Source organism: Gadus morhua, chromosome 3 (assembly GCF_902167405.1).
Source record: "Gadus morhua chromosome 3, gadMor3.0, whole genome shotgun sequence".
In the NCBI taxonomy this organism is placed as follows: Eukaryota; Metazoa; Chordata; class Actinopteri; order Gadiformes; family Gadidae; genus Gadus; species Gadus morhua.
In genome coordinates this window covers 27071581-27089081 of record NC_044050.1, presented here as the reverse complement: position 1 = coordinate 27089081, position 17501 = coordinate 27071581, and the positions used below count along the sequence as shown (strand labels likewise).

Genomic DNA, 17501 nt, shown 5'->3' with positions numbered 1-17501 from the left:
TCCTTAAAAAAGAAAATGGTTTAATGGTGGGAGATGAGCATTACAAAGCAGGAGCCGGTTTCTCATCATCCAGTCATTCACAGATCAAATCCCTGAAAGAACAATACACTAATGCATCTTATGGCTTGTTAATTACGACATGCTTTGTTACAGCAGACTTTACAACCTGTCTTGGGATGGGAGGGGGGTCTATGCAGTTCTTTGTGAAGAATGACACCTATAAGTAATTGTGTTAGGTTGTCAAACTTGAATAAAGGTCAAACTTGAAATTAGTGTTGTTGTTTATCACAGTTGCAATAAAGGGTATAATTAAGTAAAACGTTCTGTGCAATATAACATGTTTCTAGCCACTGTAAAATAGATCAATAATTGGAGTCTACTGTCTTCAGTGTGCATGCAGGTCCGATGCGTGCCAGTTCTTTTTCCTTCGCAGCAGGAAACATTCCAAGTGAAAACACTGCAGAGCTACAGCTTACTCACTATCATAAGCTCAAGGAATTTTTGCAGCAGAGTGTGAAAAATATATTTATGGTTTTAAGGTTAGCGAGCATCGGTGATCCACCAATGACTGCCCCTGTAATGGTTGGCTGGCATTCGGTTGGATCCGCACTCTTCGTTCTTCGCTGTGTTGTACGCCAAACCATACGGCTGATGCACATAAAACGGTATCATTAGTTACTAGTGGCCCCCTTTGTACTGACTGGAAAGAAGCTCAGGTAATCAGTCGATGTATTGCATATAGTAATTAATTTATAACACTCATAATAATAGTAATGGGTAAATCTATTAGAGTAGGATCCCAATACCCTTTTCCACACTTGACTTGAATTTGTCTTGCATTTTGATTATTGGTCGTATTATTTATTAATGGGTCAGTAATATTACAATGCATGTTGAGTAAAAAGTAAATACAAAATAAAAACACACGCCGGGTTTTCGAGTGCAGCAGCGTTGGACTTTGCATAAACCGTGAAAAAACATCCCAACAAGTGAAAAGCTAGCAGACATGTTAACAGCCATTCAAGATGATATTCACACAAATTCAGGATCACGTCAACGTAAGAACTGCAATTCAATCCAACCTAACCACTTTCAAAATTAATATAAGGTGTTCGGAACCGCTACCTTTGTTCTTGGATTTCGACTCAACAGTTTTAAGAAGTCATCGTACCAAGTAACTTGGTACGTGTCTTCGACTCTTACATCATTTATTTTCACCACGTCATTCCCTGTTGTAATAAAAAATATTAATGTGTAGCTTTCTTGAAGATATGCCATTTTCGACAATCATTCCCCCAGTGTTTGGTATTATACACAATAAGTAACATGGGGATAAATCATTTATGATTGTTTGTATGTGAAAGATGAAGACAACAGTAGATCGTTTGAAATCCAAATCGAAACCAGAAAACATAGACATCATCACTGTGAATCATGATTTATCCAAGGCAGACTTTGTCGGAGTGTGTATGTTTGTGTGTGTGTGTGTGTGTGTGTGTGTGTGTGTGTGTGTGTGTGTGTGTGTGTGTGTGTGTGTGTGTGTGTCTGGGTGTGTAAAGGCCTCTCTAATTCCATACCTCTTCAGTCTAATACTGTGCTTGTAAACAATACCATTCATTTACCATCCACTACATTCCTCTCTTGCATATGCGCACAATGCTGTGTCTTTATAAAGATCAAGCCTATAATATCTCAGAAACAATACGTAAATAAATACAACCGGAATCAGAACACAGAATACATTCAAGTACATCACACCCTCCACATTGACCCGCAGAGAGGTTTGCGTTAACTCTTCACGAGGTGGCCCTCTCGCTGCTTGTGACAATGTCCTTTCAGTCCATGGTCCAGTGATCGGCTGATATGGTAGTTGTAACTTTGTGCTACGGAAGGTGCACACAGCATACACAAGGGTATCCACATGCATCTCATTGGTCCTGCCCCGAGTCAACGTGAACCTCACTAAGGGGGCCTACGAGGTCCGTGTGTTGATCACGATCAACTTAATAAACCGGCCCACGGGAGTTCTTACAAGGGAGTAAGTTGAGGTTATTTCATATCAGTGTCCCCTCCGGTCCCCGGTCCTACTCTGCCCCCTCAACAGAAGCAGCTCACTGGCTGCCCTGTGAACGAGCGAGGCAACGGGCAGAGCTTTTTTATCGTCTGAGGATGACAGTTGAGCCTCTCCAGCCGCCTCAAAGCGCCGTCAGTGTGCGGAACAGCTGGGTGAGGCAGAAGACCGAGGCAGTGAGTGCCGTGCATTGTTTCGCCAGAAGCTTGGCACTTAGATCCTGGCAGCTCCTCTTGCTGCAGGCGCGTTCCGCCGCCAGACAGAAGTCCCGGAAGGACCTCGCCACGTCGGCCAGCCCCGCCACCGCCTCGCCGTTCCTCCGGTCGCACCGGTCGCAGCCCGAGAACCAGAGGCAGGCGCCCGCCAGCTCCACCAGGTGCCTGAAGCTGTCGGCCAGGGCGACCAGTGTCTCCTCGGGGTTCTGCCCCAGGGCTGCAGCTTTCTGGCAGCCCGCCATCAGTCGGCGCGCCTCCGTGTGCAGCACGTGCTTGTTCTCCGTGAAGTGCGCCGGGCAGGTCTCCCGGGCGTGGCGCCCCCCGTGACCGCCTTGACCGCCCTGACCGCCGCCGCCTTCAAGGATGGAGATGAGCTGGTCCACGTCGCTCCGTAGCGGCTGGAAGCCTGCGGGGTTGGCCGGGTAACAGTGCTGGCGGATGGAGCTGATGGTCTCCTTGTGCGATTGGGACGAGACGCTGTCCTGGGAGTCGGACAGAGGCGAGAGGAGCGGGCTGAGCTCCGACGTGGCCGAGGAGAAGACGATGGAGGAGCGCGGGAAGGACGGAGAGAGCGTCGACGCCGAGAAGGACGGAGGGGACTTGGATAGAAAAGAGGAGACGGGCCCGGCGGCGGTGATGAGAGGAAGCCCCACCTCGGAGGTAGACCCCGCCCTGCTGCTGCCCTGCGAGCGGCAGGAGAACTCGTAGACGGTGAGCTCGTCGTCGAAGTTGTCGCCGCTGCTGAAGCAGTTGGTGTAGACCGCCGTGCAGCCGCACGCCTCCAGTGGCGTCTGCAGCCCCTCCACGGCCGACTCGCAGCCCGAGGAGAGCACTGAGCTGCAGCTGTAATCGGGTTTCATGGCGGGGACGGACACTGAATCCTTTGTCTGGGATTGGGCGGAACAAATCGTAAACATCTCACAACCTGAGGAATGGGATTTGGGTGCGCCGGTTGCCTCTGCTGCAGGGCGGCAGAGGCCCGTCAGAGGCCGGTCGGTACTGGTCCTTACTTTCTCTGTGGGGCTGTAGAAAGAGAGGCCGGGCCCGTTGTGCGTCTGGGTCGTGACCACCATTGGATGCGGTGTGGCAGATGACTGTTGACTGTTCATTATGAAACCTGGAATGTTTGATGCACTTTTCATTGAGGATTCTGGAGCCTCTTTCACGGGGCCGGGCGTGCGTGCCTCTGTGTCAGAGGGAACGGCCAGGGAGGTGGGAGGCTTGACGATGGGACCCGGTGTATCGCTGCAAGGCTCACATGACATGTGGCGCGTGGTTCTAGGCTCGCTTTGAACAGGGATGGCAGAGTTTGCGTTGGACACAGCGACGCTCTCCGCCGTTTTCCTCTCGTTGGAGGCCGTGGGAGAGGTCGTCTCAGGAACCAAGGGGGATCCTAGCTCCCCGTCTACCTCTGTCTCCACCTCGGACCCAGTCAGGGTAACGTCGGAGTCGTCAGATTCGATGGATCCCCTCCTAGGTGATGTCCCAAAGTCCATTGCTTGTGTGACGTTATCGACATCCGTAATTTGTATGGCAACCTCGCTCCTGTCCTGGCTGTTGTTAGAGACCACCTTACAGGGGCTTGGGGATGCACTGTCCGACCCAGTTTGGGGTAAGGTCTCCTGGGAGCGAGATAGGTAAAGGGGCAGCATCTGAATCTTCTCCCTAAGCGTGGAGGCGGACAGGCGGCCCATGATACTGGGAGAGCACGTCTGGAAGAGGAAATGGGTGGGAGATGGGGGCTCTTTGGAAAGATGGTGGACTGTTGTCGTGTTAGCTTGCGCTAAACCGTCACAAGGGGCATCAAAGCTGTGCTTAATCGCAGCTACACTGGCCATACCTAAGCTAACCTTGGAGGCAGACTCTGCGTCTGGCATGGTGGAACCAATCCTGACTGTATCTGTGTCATGATTCGAGCCGGAGGCCTTGTCTCTTGTAGTCTCATGATGAATCGTTCCACCAGCGGTTAACAGAGGGGACAACGCAGCCGTTGCAACCCCGAGCTTAGCCGTGATAGAATTGATCGTGTTTTCGTATTCAGAGGAGGTAATCGGTGTGAGAGGGTTTGAACTGGAGTGGCCTTTGGTTTGGGAGTCTGGTGACGGAAGACTAGAGGCTACTGCAGCTTTCATAGCAGCGTCATGGTCAACATTGTGATTGTTTTGAGAATTCTCACGTGTATAACACAAACTCAAAGGGACACTATTGTCATCGTCATCCTCCTCAACATCATCCTCCTCACTATCGTCATTATCTTCGTCATCTTCCTCATCCTCAACAACAAACACGTTGTCAGATTCGACTACGTCAATGACGTCGTCGCTCGTCGTGTCAGAGTTCGAAATACTGCTTGTTCCATCGTTTTTAGTCACGGTATTGACCATAACATATTGTTCTCTGTTAAGGAATTTGAGTTTGGGTAATTCTGAAACGTACACTTGCGTATCATTCAAGCCCACTTGTTGTGAAGATGAGAGCTGGGGATTCTGGGAGGGATTATCTACAACCGGTAGTGGTGGCGAGAAGCAATTTGGTGGAAGGGGTTGTGCAAAGCTTGGAGGAGGTGGCAACTGTGTGAGAAAATCATCAGCAAAAACGTTGTCTGATTGACTCGAGTCCTCTTCTTCTTTCAGGGTCTCGGCACCACTGACCGACTCCCTCACTATTCCCCACTCCTTCTCGTACCACTCGTCTCCTACTTCCTCACACTTACACGACTCCTCGATGATCTCGGACAACTGGCGATAATGGATGAACACGGGTCCATTTTGCGGCGTTTTCATGAGTTCTTCTTCTTCTCCATCTTCCTCTCTCTCGACTTTCCTTTCTGCCTCTTCCTCAACCTTGCCCTCCTCCTCCTCCTCCTCCTCCCCTTCCTCCTTCCCGTCCCCGATTCGGTCGGCACTCTCCTTTCCGTCCGGCTCCACCCGGCAACGGACCACCGTGATGGAGGGAGGAGACGTCTTCACGAGGTCCGTCACTGATTTGGACTCCATGGCGTCGGGCTCCATTTCCATCTCCTGCTTCTTCCTCCTGGAGGCCGTGAGGAGCTCTCTGTCCGAATCCGGAGAACCGGAGCCCCTGGGGGAGCCGGGTCCGCGGGCACGGGACTTGGAAGGGATGGGCTTGGATTCGAGGAGGGCCGGTTCTCCTTCGGCGTGGGTCATGGACGCGACGGTAGGACAGATGTTCTGGGTTTGTTCGGGAGCCTCCGGATCCCCGCTAAGACGTGAAGTGTCGCCGTCCTGTGACGGGAGGCCTCGTTGAGTCCTGTTTGAGTTAAGGTTGGGGTTTGAGTCTGCGTCTGGTTCTGGGAAGGTGACCATGGAGGTGAAGGTGGTCTCCATGAAGGACCTGCGCTTCCGCGACCGCCTCCTAAGCTGAACCAAGGTTTCTACTCCACCTCCGTCTTCCGCTACCATCCCCATCCCGGCCCGTCTCTGTCCTCCTTCTATCTCGTCTACTATCGCTCTGATGTCACTAAGGCTCAGAGTGCGGACCAAGTTTGGTTTCATCTCTGCTAAAAGGGAAATGAGAGAAGAAAATTGAAGTCATTAATCATTCGTTTTCACCTTTGTTGGGTTTAAGTATGTTGATGAAAACATGAAAGTCTACCGTAAAAAACGTCCTACATAACCATACCACCATTTCACCCACCTGCAATGTACAACAATGTATTTAAATTGATCGGGGCTGTTAAGTGATTGCTTTGGAAATCTTTGGGGGTCCTATCGCCAAATATTGTCATATAACGGAAAGTGACTGATCCCAACGTTTAGTGGTTTAGTGGTATGGTTGATATGGTGTTAAACACAAATGAACAAGGCTAACTAACCTGCTGACAGCAACTACATGCTACTCTTTCTACCTTATGGTTAAAATGTTTGCGGTCCATGTTGGCAGGTCATGTAAAAGGCAGCAAGTCATTGATACTGTCACATCATACAACCATGTTAAAGACATGTCAACATTACACAGTTGTTTTGTATTTTTATATCTATTATATTTGAACACAAGTGATGAACACATCACTTGATTCCTGTTCTATGATTGTCCTCTCATGCCCCTCCCAGCCACTGCCTATGGTCTACATTATGAATATGTATAGAAATCTGTGCTTTCAATACTCGGGAGCTCAACAAAACACACTACAGGCAAAACTATATCAATAAATAACCATAGCCGATATAGGAACTCTCCCCGGGTGAGTCCGTAGTTCCAACAGTTCAGTTTAAATGACAGTGGCGCGTGAATACAAATAAAAACCTAATTTTGTTTCCTCCAAAGCAAGTTTCCATCAATGGCTATTGCCACTGCTGTTATAAAACATTTGCTCCCATCCGACGTTCCCTTTCCTGTCCCTAGTATCCCGAATATCCATCCGTTCCCAAGCAGATGGGGGCACTGACCACAAGGATCAATCAAAACAGTATTCAATAGGGAATGTAAACTAAGAAGCAAATATATCATAATTCAATCAAATCAATCAATATCATGAAGATAATCATTCAAATTAGTATGAAACTAGATCCTAGAACTGGATTGAAGTGCGTTTTGGGAACGACCGAATGGAAGCGGATTACCTCCGGGAACGCCTCCCGCGCTGGGCTCCTCCGGCGAGGAGAAGCGGTCCCAGGCGTCGAAGAACTCCTCCTCCGAGCTGCTGTCTCCGAACCCGGGCGGCGGCTGGAGGATGTGCACCGGCTCCGTCTCCTCCGGCCCCCCCTCCCCGCCGCTCCCCCCCTTCTTGGCGTCCCGCTCCCCGTCCGACCCGGGGCCGGGGCCGGGGCCGGGGCGCGGCGGGCTGAGCGCGCTGTCGGGCGTCACGCTGGAGCACAGCTTGTAGTAGCAGCGCGCGTCGCTCTGGTTGAAGTTGAACACGTAGTCCACGCCCGACGCCGTGGAGACGGGCGCCGGGGACGGCGTCCGGGTCGGGGACACGCCCACCTCCTCCCCTCCCGTCTCCCCCCCTCCCTCCTCTCCTCCCTCCCCCCCTCCCTCCTCCCCTCCTCCCTCCTCCTCCCCTCCTCCGGCGGCGCCGTCCCCCTCGGAGGCGCGCATCAGCGGCTCGCTCAGCTCAAGGAACCTCCTCCGGCGCCGCTCCAGCTCCTCCTCTTCGTCCTCCTCGTCCTCCTCGCTGGCCTCGGGGGGGCTGGGCAGGTCGTCGGCGTGGCGGGACAGCTCGGCGAAGCTCATCAGGTTGTCCTGGCGACAGGGGTTGATGATGATCAGAGGCTGCGGCTCCGTGCCGCCCGGGCAACCGTCCCCGGTCGGGGAGGAGGAGGGCGAGGAGAGGTTGGGGTCGGCGCCGTCGCCGGACCTCCTGCCCCCGCCCGTCGCCGTCTCCTCGTCTCGGCCGGGGGCGAGGCTGACGAGGGAGTGGGAGTGAGCCGGGGGCGGGGCCAGGAGGTGGGGGTGGGGCAGCGTGTGTTTGTAGGGGCGGAGCTTCTGCGAGGGCCGCGGGGAGAAGGAGGTGCCCTGGAGGTGGAGAAGGCCGGAGGGCGCCCGGACGAAGGACGAGGAGGAACAGGAAACGAGGTCGTCCTCCTCCAACGCGTCCAGGGAGTCGCTGGACGGACTGGTGAGGAAGCGGGAGTCCGTCCGGCACGAGTCGGACGCCTCCGAGAAGGTCTCGTCCGCGCCCCAGAAGTCGTCCCCGCCCGCCGCCGCCTCCTTCCCCTCCTGCTCCGGCCCCCGGTCCCGGACCCTCGCCGCCCCGCCCCCCCCCCTCCTCCGCGTCGGCCTTCGTTATCGCGATCTGTACTGGCCCCGCCTCCGTCCCCGCCCCCTTCGACTCCCCGTCGTCGGCCGTCGGTTCCTCCTCCACTTCCTGGTTCTCCGCCCGGAGGTCACATGACGTGGGGTCACATGACCGGAGCTTCTCGGTGTCGGCGTCCTGTTTCTCCCTCCGGCTCCTCCAGGGTTTCTCCGCCTTGGCCTTGGCCCCCGGGGGCCGCGGCCGCTCCCGCTCCTTCCTCTTGGGCCGCTCGGGGTCCGAGGAGGACCGGATGCGGGGGCGGGGCTTGTTGTCGTGGGAGACCAGGTGGATCAAGGGGTCGGCGTCCATGTCCGAGGAGGAGTCCGAGTCGCTCGCTCGCCGGGACACGTAGCCTACACACACATACGCACACAGACGCATGTACACATGCACACACACACACACACACACACACACATGATGCATGCATACACAGACACACACGCACGTACGTACACACATGAACGCACACACACATGCACGCACACACACACACAAAGATACAAATAAATGAAATGTCGGAACAAAAATAGCACGAACATTGTCAGTATTGTTCAGTGATTTCTCGTCTGTTAGCATCAGTAGTAGTGTAGACGCCCTCGGTGGGGATGTGGAAATCGAACTTGAATTTGACGCGCTACACCGCTGTATCCTTGCGGTGTATTCATATTCCTTCCCCACCTTCCTCCGCTGACACCCGGTGCTTCTTGGGTTTCTCCGGCCATGGGAAGACTTGGATGTCGGGGTTGGCGAACACCTTGCAGTAGCCGGCGATGAGGCAGGACATGTCCTTGGCTGCCACGGACTCCAGTAACAGCGTGATGGGCTTCATGGGAGTGATGGGAGCGGAAGGAGGAGGAGAGAGCCGTTCAAGAGGGAAACGGTAAAGCAAGAAGGGAGGGGAGATAGGAGTCAGGTGGAGAGGATGGTAGGAGTGGAGCAGGGAGCGAAGGAGACAAGTGGAAGAGAAGAAAAGAAAAGCAAGGCGATATTACATTCAGTAAAATAAAACCCTTATTCCCAATAGTTTGTTCCAACCTGAAATTGCCAGTGAACCCACTGTTTTAGCAGAATTTCGAATACTATGAGATTGAGAAAAATGCGTTTTGGTTTGACAGTTTTAGGGCTAGGGTTTTAAGTGTTATCCCCATGGTTACGACCCACACCAACTTTGTCATACTATTTCAGTGACGTCGTTTGTGTATGAGCCTTTTTAATGAGCGATGTTGAATAAGAAATACAAAACACACCGTTGTGCTATACTATCAATGTCCAGGACGCCTTAACTTAACCCTCACTTGGACGAGGACATTAATAAAAATAGCTGCTAAGATAGATCGTCGCCATCCACCCACACCTTACCGTTATACTATATGCATCCGGGAAGCGCAATCCTCACTTTGACGAGGACATTAAAGAAACCACTGCTCAGATAGAGCCACCCCCCCCACACACACACCCTAGCGCTAATCTTTAAGTGCCTGAAAGCTAAACTTCCTCTCTGACACTGCAGTCAACCGCTGCCAAGACAGAGAGCCACACGTCCACTCATACAGTAGCCGTTATCCGTTGGTCGTGAGTGCCTCGGAAGGGAGCGTATCTATGTTCCCCGGGTCCTATGTTCCCCGTGTGCTATGTTCCCCCGCTTTGTATGTGACCGGGGAACATAGGACCCTGTCACCAAATAATTCTTTTGTAGGATGGTAGTGTCGTGTTCTTTTGGAAAAAGTCTGCCGAGTCAGGATCGCTTTAACTCTCTTTATTTAGCAAAGGTTTGGACTAGCATACATGAAGCAAAAGGAGGGGAATTGTACAAACACGCGTGGAGATACACTTAGTAGGGCATTCAAAAGGATGCTTTACCTGGAGCGTTCTAACCCCCCGGGCTATGTGTTGGGACTTATCTACTGGGCAGGCGTGGACTCAGTTATGTGCTCTGATTGGCTAAGCATGGTGCTGAACTCCCGCGCCCCTGGAAACCCGTGTGTGTCTTTGTGCTGTCCCTTGCGGCTATGTGTTGGCATTGCAACTTTGTTTGTGGCTATGTGCGGGAATTACACTTGTTCTTGTGGCCTTGAGTGTCTGGGTCACTCGAACATCTTGACCGCTTGCATCTCTAGAATTGACACATGATGAATGGCCTCCTTTATGAGCTGGACGCCTCCCTAGGCTCCGGATCCCTCCTTAGCCTGATAAAGAAGACTCTTTAATTGGTAAGGGCATATGTGGCCTTGGTATGAATTACGTTACAGTAGGGGCAAGTACCGCCTTTTTCGCCTCTGATTCGCCTGTGATGGGTTAGAATGTCTCTCCTCCGATTGGTTATGGTTAGGGTTAGGTTTAGGGTTAACCCTCGACCTAACCCTAACCATAACCCTAAACCCGGCGAACATAGGACCTGGGGAACATTGGGACGACCCCCCTCGCGGAATACGCTCTGAGGCGTCAGGAAAAGAATGCAGCCTGGGTTCTCAGCAGAGTGCAACGTTCACTTAGGGTTTCGGGGAGGTCCCCTTTGTTCCCTAAATTGGGGACTTATTTCAGTAACCGTGATAAAACTGCATAGACTACTATGTTGACGATCATAGAAGACATATGACCATGTTTAAGACAAAAACTAACTCGGTTTCGGGTTTAACGGCTCCTTAAAGCAGTTTGGTGGTTAACGTTTACCTTTGACCTCTTCGGTTCGTCAACAACGTTAGCTGTGCTAGCAAACAAAGCTAATATTGTGTTGCTAACATGTTGTGTTGTTAACATGTTGTGATTCTAACGTGTTGTGTTGCTAACATGTTGTGTTGCCAACGTGTTGTGATGCTACCGTGTTGTTTTGCTAACGGGTTGTGTTGCTTATGTATTCAATTAATTACATTTCATTTGTATAGCCCTTCATCCCCGGTACAGTCTCAATGGGCTTACAGGCCACATATGTATGAAACTAATAATTTAAGAGAAAAACTCTGTTATGTGGGGGCCTCCCTACCTTGATGTACTTCAGGTATAGCTGTATTAGTGGGGATCTAAATGTGTCTTCCCTGTGGTTGGTCTCCTACCTTGATGTCCTGCAGGTAGATCTTGACCAGGCTGATGCGCTCGGACTCAGGCAGCAGCTCGATGCGGCTGATGCTGCTGAACTCGGTGAGCGTGGTCATGATGCTGAGCTTGTGGTTCACCACCTGGCTCACCCCGTAGCGCGCCCCCACCAGCAGGCTCACCGTGGACTCCCGGTCCTGCAGCTGATTCAGGGTTCAGGGGGGTGGGAACAGGGCGATGGATGAGTCGGATTCAATCGGATGCCGATTCAGAACGCTTTACGCTCTTGAACGTCACTCGAACGATGTCGGCGAAAGAAAAACACAAAGTAATACTAGAACAGAAATAAATAAATAAACAATAATAATCAAGGGCAACGGCAGGAGAATTAACCTAAAATGGATGTCTTTTATTTGTGTATATATAAGTGAGCTACAGTGTATATAACATTGGGCCAAGAAGGGCTCAGGGCTTCTATGAGTGTCCCCCTTCAGATGCAGCCCACGCTGGTAAATCCAGGAAATTGACCTAACCACTGCGTAAACACGCTGAATCACACCTGCTCGTAAATGATGTGTTTACAAGAACTGCAATTAGTATATATCGGCGCCCAAAAAATGCCATAAAAGGAGGCGGCTCCGATACATTTCTGCAGAAGGCTCATTCATAAAAAATGCAAGGCAAGGATAAATACTACTCGAGTGCGGAGATCGAAAATCAATAATACTAATAATTAACATTTTGCATTGTCAGTGGTTTTGTAGATGTTTTCCAATTGTACAAATATGCTTGTTGTATTGTGTCAATCTCAGTCGCTCTCCGCGTTTGTCTGCGTCAAAGTTCTTCTGTGTCTGTCTCTCTCTCTGTGTCGGTCTCGCTGTCTGCGTCTGTCTCTCTGTCTCTGCTGTCTCTCTGTCTATGTCTGTCTGTTGCTCTGTCTGTGTCTGTGGCGGTCCCACACAGGCGTACCAACATGGTGGCGCTGAAGGACTTCCCCATGAAGCTCTTGAGCTCGCTGAGCTCCTCCAGGTAGTTGATGCGGGCCTGGTTGAAGGACAGCCCCTTCTGCTTGGGGTCCTGCTGTGATTGGCTCTTCTTCATGTGGTAGCCGACCGCCTTCCTCAGGTCCTTCTCCCTCATGTTCCTCAGCAGGGTGGACGATACAAAGTTCTCAATGCCCCAGGTCTTCCTGAGCAGAGCACAGGCGCAGCTCTGATGAGTGGATGTGTTTGGTGTGTGTGTGTGTGTGTGTGTGTGTGTGTGTGTGTGTGTGTGTGTGTGTGTGTGTGTGTGTGTGTGTGCGTCTGTATCTAGTGGTCCCTAGTGGACAAACGTTGCAATGGCACTTTCTAAATTCCATTCATCTTCCTGCATTGATCTTGTATCTAACAAGATCTTATCTTGAATCTCTAAGTAAATGCTCACAGTTAAACGACATCAAGCTTTTCTAAATGCTCAAAAAAACAAATCAAATGAGAGGCTGCACACCAATCACAGTCTTCATGCGACTAGCTTTTTATTGGCTTGATGTTTACACAGTATATCACTGTCATGTTGTTAGTCTATTAATAAAACAGTTTTTATATTCTTAATATTGTTCCTACAGCATCTGTGTTCATTAGATTAGATGAGGAAGGAATATAATGGTCTGTGCCCTGGTTGCGCACTTACTGGTTGGTCGGCACCATACCGCACCTAGAAAACATTTAAAATATGCTTACTGTGCCCCAGTAATAAAATGGTTGAGGAACCATAGTCTAGACAACCTGCTTATTGGGGCTCGATCCAGATTAAATGGAGTGTGCACCACCTCTGTGGGGGGTTTTGGCAACGCTTGTGTACATCCCTTCGTCTGACAGACTCTCTTTGGCTCGTGATCTCACACAAACGTTACAATCTGCAACGTGAAAAATTATTCAAAGTGCTTTTTCAAAACAAGTCCTCAGTTTGTGTGTGAGTGTGTGCGTTTGAGAGTGAGTGAGTGAGTGAGTGAGTGAGTGAGTGAGTGAGTGAGTGAGTGTGCATGGGTGTGTGTGTGTGAGTGTCAGTGTGTGTGTGTGTGTGCATGCGTGAGTGTGTGTTTGTGTGTGTGTGTGTGTGTGTGAAAATGTGTGTGTCTGTGTGAGTATATTTGTATGTCTGTGTGTGTGTGTGTGCATTCGTGAGTGTGTGTGTGCACGATTGTGTGCATGCCTGTGTGTGTGTGTGTGTGTGCATGCCTGTGTGTGTGTATGTGCGCGTGCGTGCGAGTGTGAGTTTGAGTATGTGTTTGCGTGTGGGTATGTTTGTGCGTGTGTGCGTCTGCGTATTTCAGTGAGTGAGTAAGTGAGTAAGTGTGTGTCTTTGTGTGCCACTGTGTGCATGCGTGTCTGTGTCCGTGGGTGTGTGTGTCTGTGTGTCTATGTGTGTGTGTGTGTGTGTGTGTGTGTGTGTGTGTGTGTGTGTGTGTGTGTGTGCCACTGTGTGCGTGCATGTCTGTGTCCGTGGGTGTGTGTGTCTGTGTGTCTATGTGTGTGAGTGTGTGTGTGTGTCTGTGTGTCTATGTGCGTGAGTGTGTGTGTGTCTGTATGTCTGTGTGTGTGAGTGTGTGTGTGTCTGTGTGTCTGTGTGTGTGGGCCACTGTGTGCGTGCGTGTCTGTGTCCGTGGGTGTGTGTGTCTGTGTGTGTGAGTGTGTGTGTGTCTGTGTGTGTGTGTGTGTGTGTGTGTCTGTGTGTGTGTGTCTGTGTGTGTCTGTGTGTGTGTGTCTGTGTGTGTGTGTGTGTCTCACGTGATGGTCTTCAGGGTGGTCTTGGGGGACTGGCCGCAGCTGGCCAGCCTCTCCTGGATGTGCAGCGCGGCCAGACGCAGCGCCGTGTTGCAGCGCATCTCCACCGCAAAGCGCTCCTGGAGCACGTCGTTCACCCCCTACACACACACACACACACACACACACACACACACACACACACACACACACACACACACACACACACACACACACACACACACACACACACACACACACACACACACACACACAAACCAACAAACAAACAGTCATGCACGCAATAATACATACCCCCACACACGCAATCATACACATATAGACACACAGAATCAAAGAAAAACAAGTGTCACTACAGGGGAATTGATGTGCTTACGGTGCAATCTGCAAATGTAGTCCAACTCACATGAAACAGGGGTGGTCTCTTGCATGCATGCTGCCAATATGAAAACGATACATTCCTATATGGAATCCATGCAATACAATACGCTATGTGAACTTCCCTCACTGAGCCTGACCCATATTGCTGTGGCCATACTGCTGCTGCTGAAACTGCAGCAATTACTCAATTCAGAGACTGAGGTCAACCACTTAAAATCTAAAATGTATACAAATGTCTGATCTAAAAGTAAACAAACTCTTTTCCAAACAGTTTGCCCCCGGGTGTCCAACACCACAAAACCGGGTTCGGTTTCATTTTCTGGGCATCAAGCTGTTGACCTACTTCGGTTTGGTCAACCGTTTGACTCAGACTCAACCTGCAAAGTGCTTCCTTCTCAACAGATCAGCCAGCAGGAGGCTGAAGTCCCGCTGGGCCCCTCAACTGAGCGGGGACCTGTCCCAGAACGATGAACGACCGCTGAATGACCCCGACTTCCCTTCGCTCCCATAGTAGATATTATTATTAATTATTATTATTATTATTATTAATATTTTAGGACAGCAAGGTCGGCACCTCATCTTGTGTTTAGCGTTAGACTGTGTTGCTTTGACATTGTGGATTAGGAAAATTAAGAATACCTCCTCTCCCTGCATCGTCAGTCTAAATGAATCCACTGCCCATCATAGGAGCTGGGAGCAGATCAGCACTGGGGCTACGCGACGCCTCTGTTATCAACATACTGGACATTAGACGGAGCATCAGTGTTTGGGGGATTTCGTTGGAGTGTAGCTTGATAACACACTAGCTGTGGCTCATTGGGAGGAACTGGTATCTGGCATTCAGAGTCTCTGATGTTGCATTCAGAGCTAATCGTTTTGTGTTTAGAGTCAATGATTTTGTATTCAAAGTAAATGGTTTTGTATTAAGAGTCTCTGATTCTGACCCTCTGATTCTGAGTTTTTTCTGATTTTGTCTTTGATTTTGTCTTCATTCACTGATCTTGTATTAAGAGTCTCTGCTTCTGTATTCAGAGTCTCTGCTTCTGTATTCAGAGTCTCTGCTTCTGTATTCAGAGTCTCTGATTCTGTATTCAGAGTCTCTGCTTCTGTATTCAGAGTCTCTGATTCTGTATTCAGAGTCTCTGATTCTGTATTCAGAGTCTCTGCTTCTGTATTCAGAGTCTCTGCTTCTGTATTCAGAGTCTCTGTGGTGGGAGTGTGGTGGGGAGCCCTGGTGTGGACGGGGCTGACTGCGTCAGGACCCACCTGGAAGTAGAGGTACTCAAAGGCAGTGGGGTCCTCAAGCAGCAGGTCTCGGGGGTCTTTGGGCATGTAGCAGACACGGAACAGACACCTGTAGTCATGGGACTCCTTCTTCTGCACCACCTGCTCCCACACGCACGCACGCACACACACACACACACACACACACACACACACACACACACACACACACACACACACACACACACACACACACACACACACACACACACACACACACACACGCACAAACACACACACACACACACACACGTCATGAATTCAAATACAGCTACTTGAGGATTAGGATTAGGTGAAATCCTGTTCCTTTGAAGTCATGAGTAATGTGTCTGTGTGTATGCAGGCGTGTTTGTGTGTATTTGTGTGTGTGTGTGCATGCGTGTGTGTGTGTGTGTGTGTGTGTGTGCGTGCTTGCATGTGTGTGTGTACGTGCTTGCAGATGTGTGTGTCGTGCGTGTGCGTGTGTAAATGCGTGCGTTGTGTGTGTACGCAAATGCATGTGCTTGTGTGTGTGCGTACGTGCTTGTGTGTGCGTGTGTTTGAGCGTAGGTGTGCGTACGTGCTTGTGCGTGCGTGCGTGTGCGTGCATCTGTCTGTGTGTGCATGTGCATCTGTCTGTCTGTCGGTGTGTGTGTGTGTGCGTGCATCTTTCCGTTTGTATGTGTGTGTGTGCGTGTGTTTGTGTTTGCGTACATATGTGCATGTGTGTGTGTGTGTGCGTGCCTGTGCTCACCTGCTGGATCCTCTCCTCCTCGTGCAGCAGCAGCAGCTTGGTGACGCTGTGCTGCTGCTCCAGCACCAGGCAGAAGGGCTCGATGCGACACAGGGACAGCTTCTCCTTCAGCGTCATCACTATGTCCTGGGGCACACACACACATGGGCACGCACACACAGACAGACGCAAACACAGACAGACGCACACACACCCACACACAGATTGACACACATCGACAGATGCATGCACATGCACACACACAGATGCACACACACAGATACAGACAGATGCACGCACAGACAGACACACAAACAGACAGATGCATGCACACACATAGAAACACATAGGCGCACACACACACAGACAGATGCATGTACACTCACACGCACAAAGAGACAGATGCATGCACACACATAGAAACACACACACACACACACACACACACACACACACATAACATTTAAGTATATGTAGCCTTGGAAAATATGTAGTATGATGACATTGAAGACACACTCTGTACCTTGACCGTGGTGTTGGGTTCGAACTTGAAGGCTTTGGTCTGCCCGTTCTCCAGGTACACCTTGAGGACATTGGGGAGGAAGAGCAGCGTGTTGCCCTGGAAACCACACACAGAGGTCACAGGTCATGGGGAAGTGTCATGGAAAATGAGAACGTTGTAAAATCTGCCCGGTCCACCGAGAGCTGGATGATTGAACTCAAGATGACACAAAATGATTGAACTGTGGAAAACACTCATTAAAATTTGGCGTGTATATTTGTGTGTGTGTGTGTGTGTGTGTGTGTGTGTGTGTGTGTGTGTGTGTGTGTGATTTCCATGCATGTTTATGTACCCAGAGTAAATAACCACTGCTGTGTTAGCACATTCACGCTTCATTAAAATATTGTGGTTTGTTATGCTGGTAATACAAAAGCCAAGAGTTGTAAAGGGCTTGCATGCGGCTCGGGGGATAAAGTGCCTTGACTTGTAATCGGAAGGTTGCTAGTTCGATCCCCGACGTCTACTAGCTGAGTGTCGAGGTGTCGAGGTGACCCTGACACCCCACCCAAACTGCTCCTGACGAGCTGGCTATCGCCTGACATGGTTGACTTCGGCGTTGGTGTGCGAATGCGTGCCTGAACTAGTGAATGATTGTACAGCGCTTTGAGTGGCCACTGGTTAGCAAAGCGCTGTATAAATGCAGTCCATTTACCAAAAAGGTCTCTTCATCCTCATTATTCTGGCATTCAGCACCAGTACCAACTATCCTCCATTTTGGAA

General features: G+C 50.6%; 1 protein-coding gene across 1 annotated transcript in view; it reads right to left on the bottom strand.

The window, feature by feature from the left end:
- frmpd1a (FERM and PDZ domain containing 1a) overlaps positions 1–17501 on the bottom strand; it is a 48360-nt gene continuing 30859 nt past the window's right edge. The window contains 11 exon segments of the mRNA XM_030352387.1: positions 1–5806; positions 6870–7232; positions 7314–8010; positions 8012–8397; positions 8726–8870; positions 11098–11280; positions 12047–12266; positions 13846–13982; positions 15490–15609; positions 16241–16366; positions 16743–16838. Of these exon segments, the coding sequence (XP_030208247.1) occupies positions 2196–5806; positions 6870–7232; positions 7314–8010; positions 8012–8397; positions 8726–8870; positions 11098–11280; positions 12047–12266; positions 13846–13982; positions 15490–15609; positions 16241–16366; positions 16743–16838 (6084 nt within the window). The 3' untranslated portion in view covers positions 1–2195.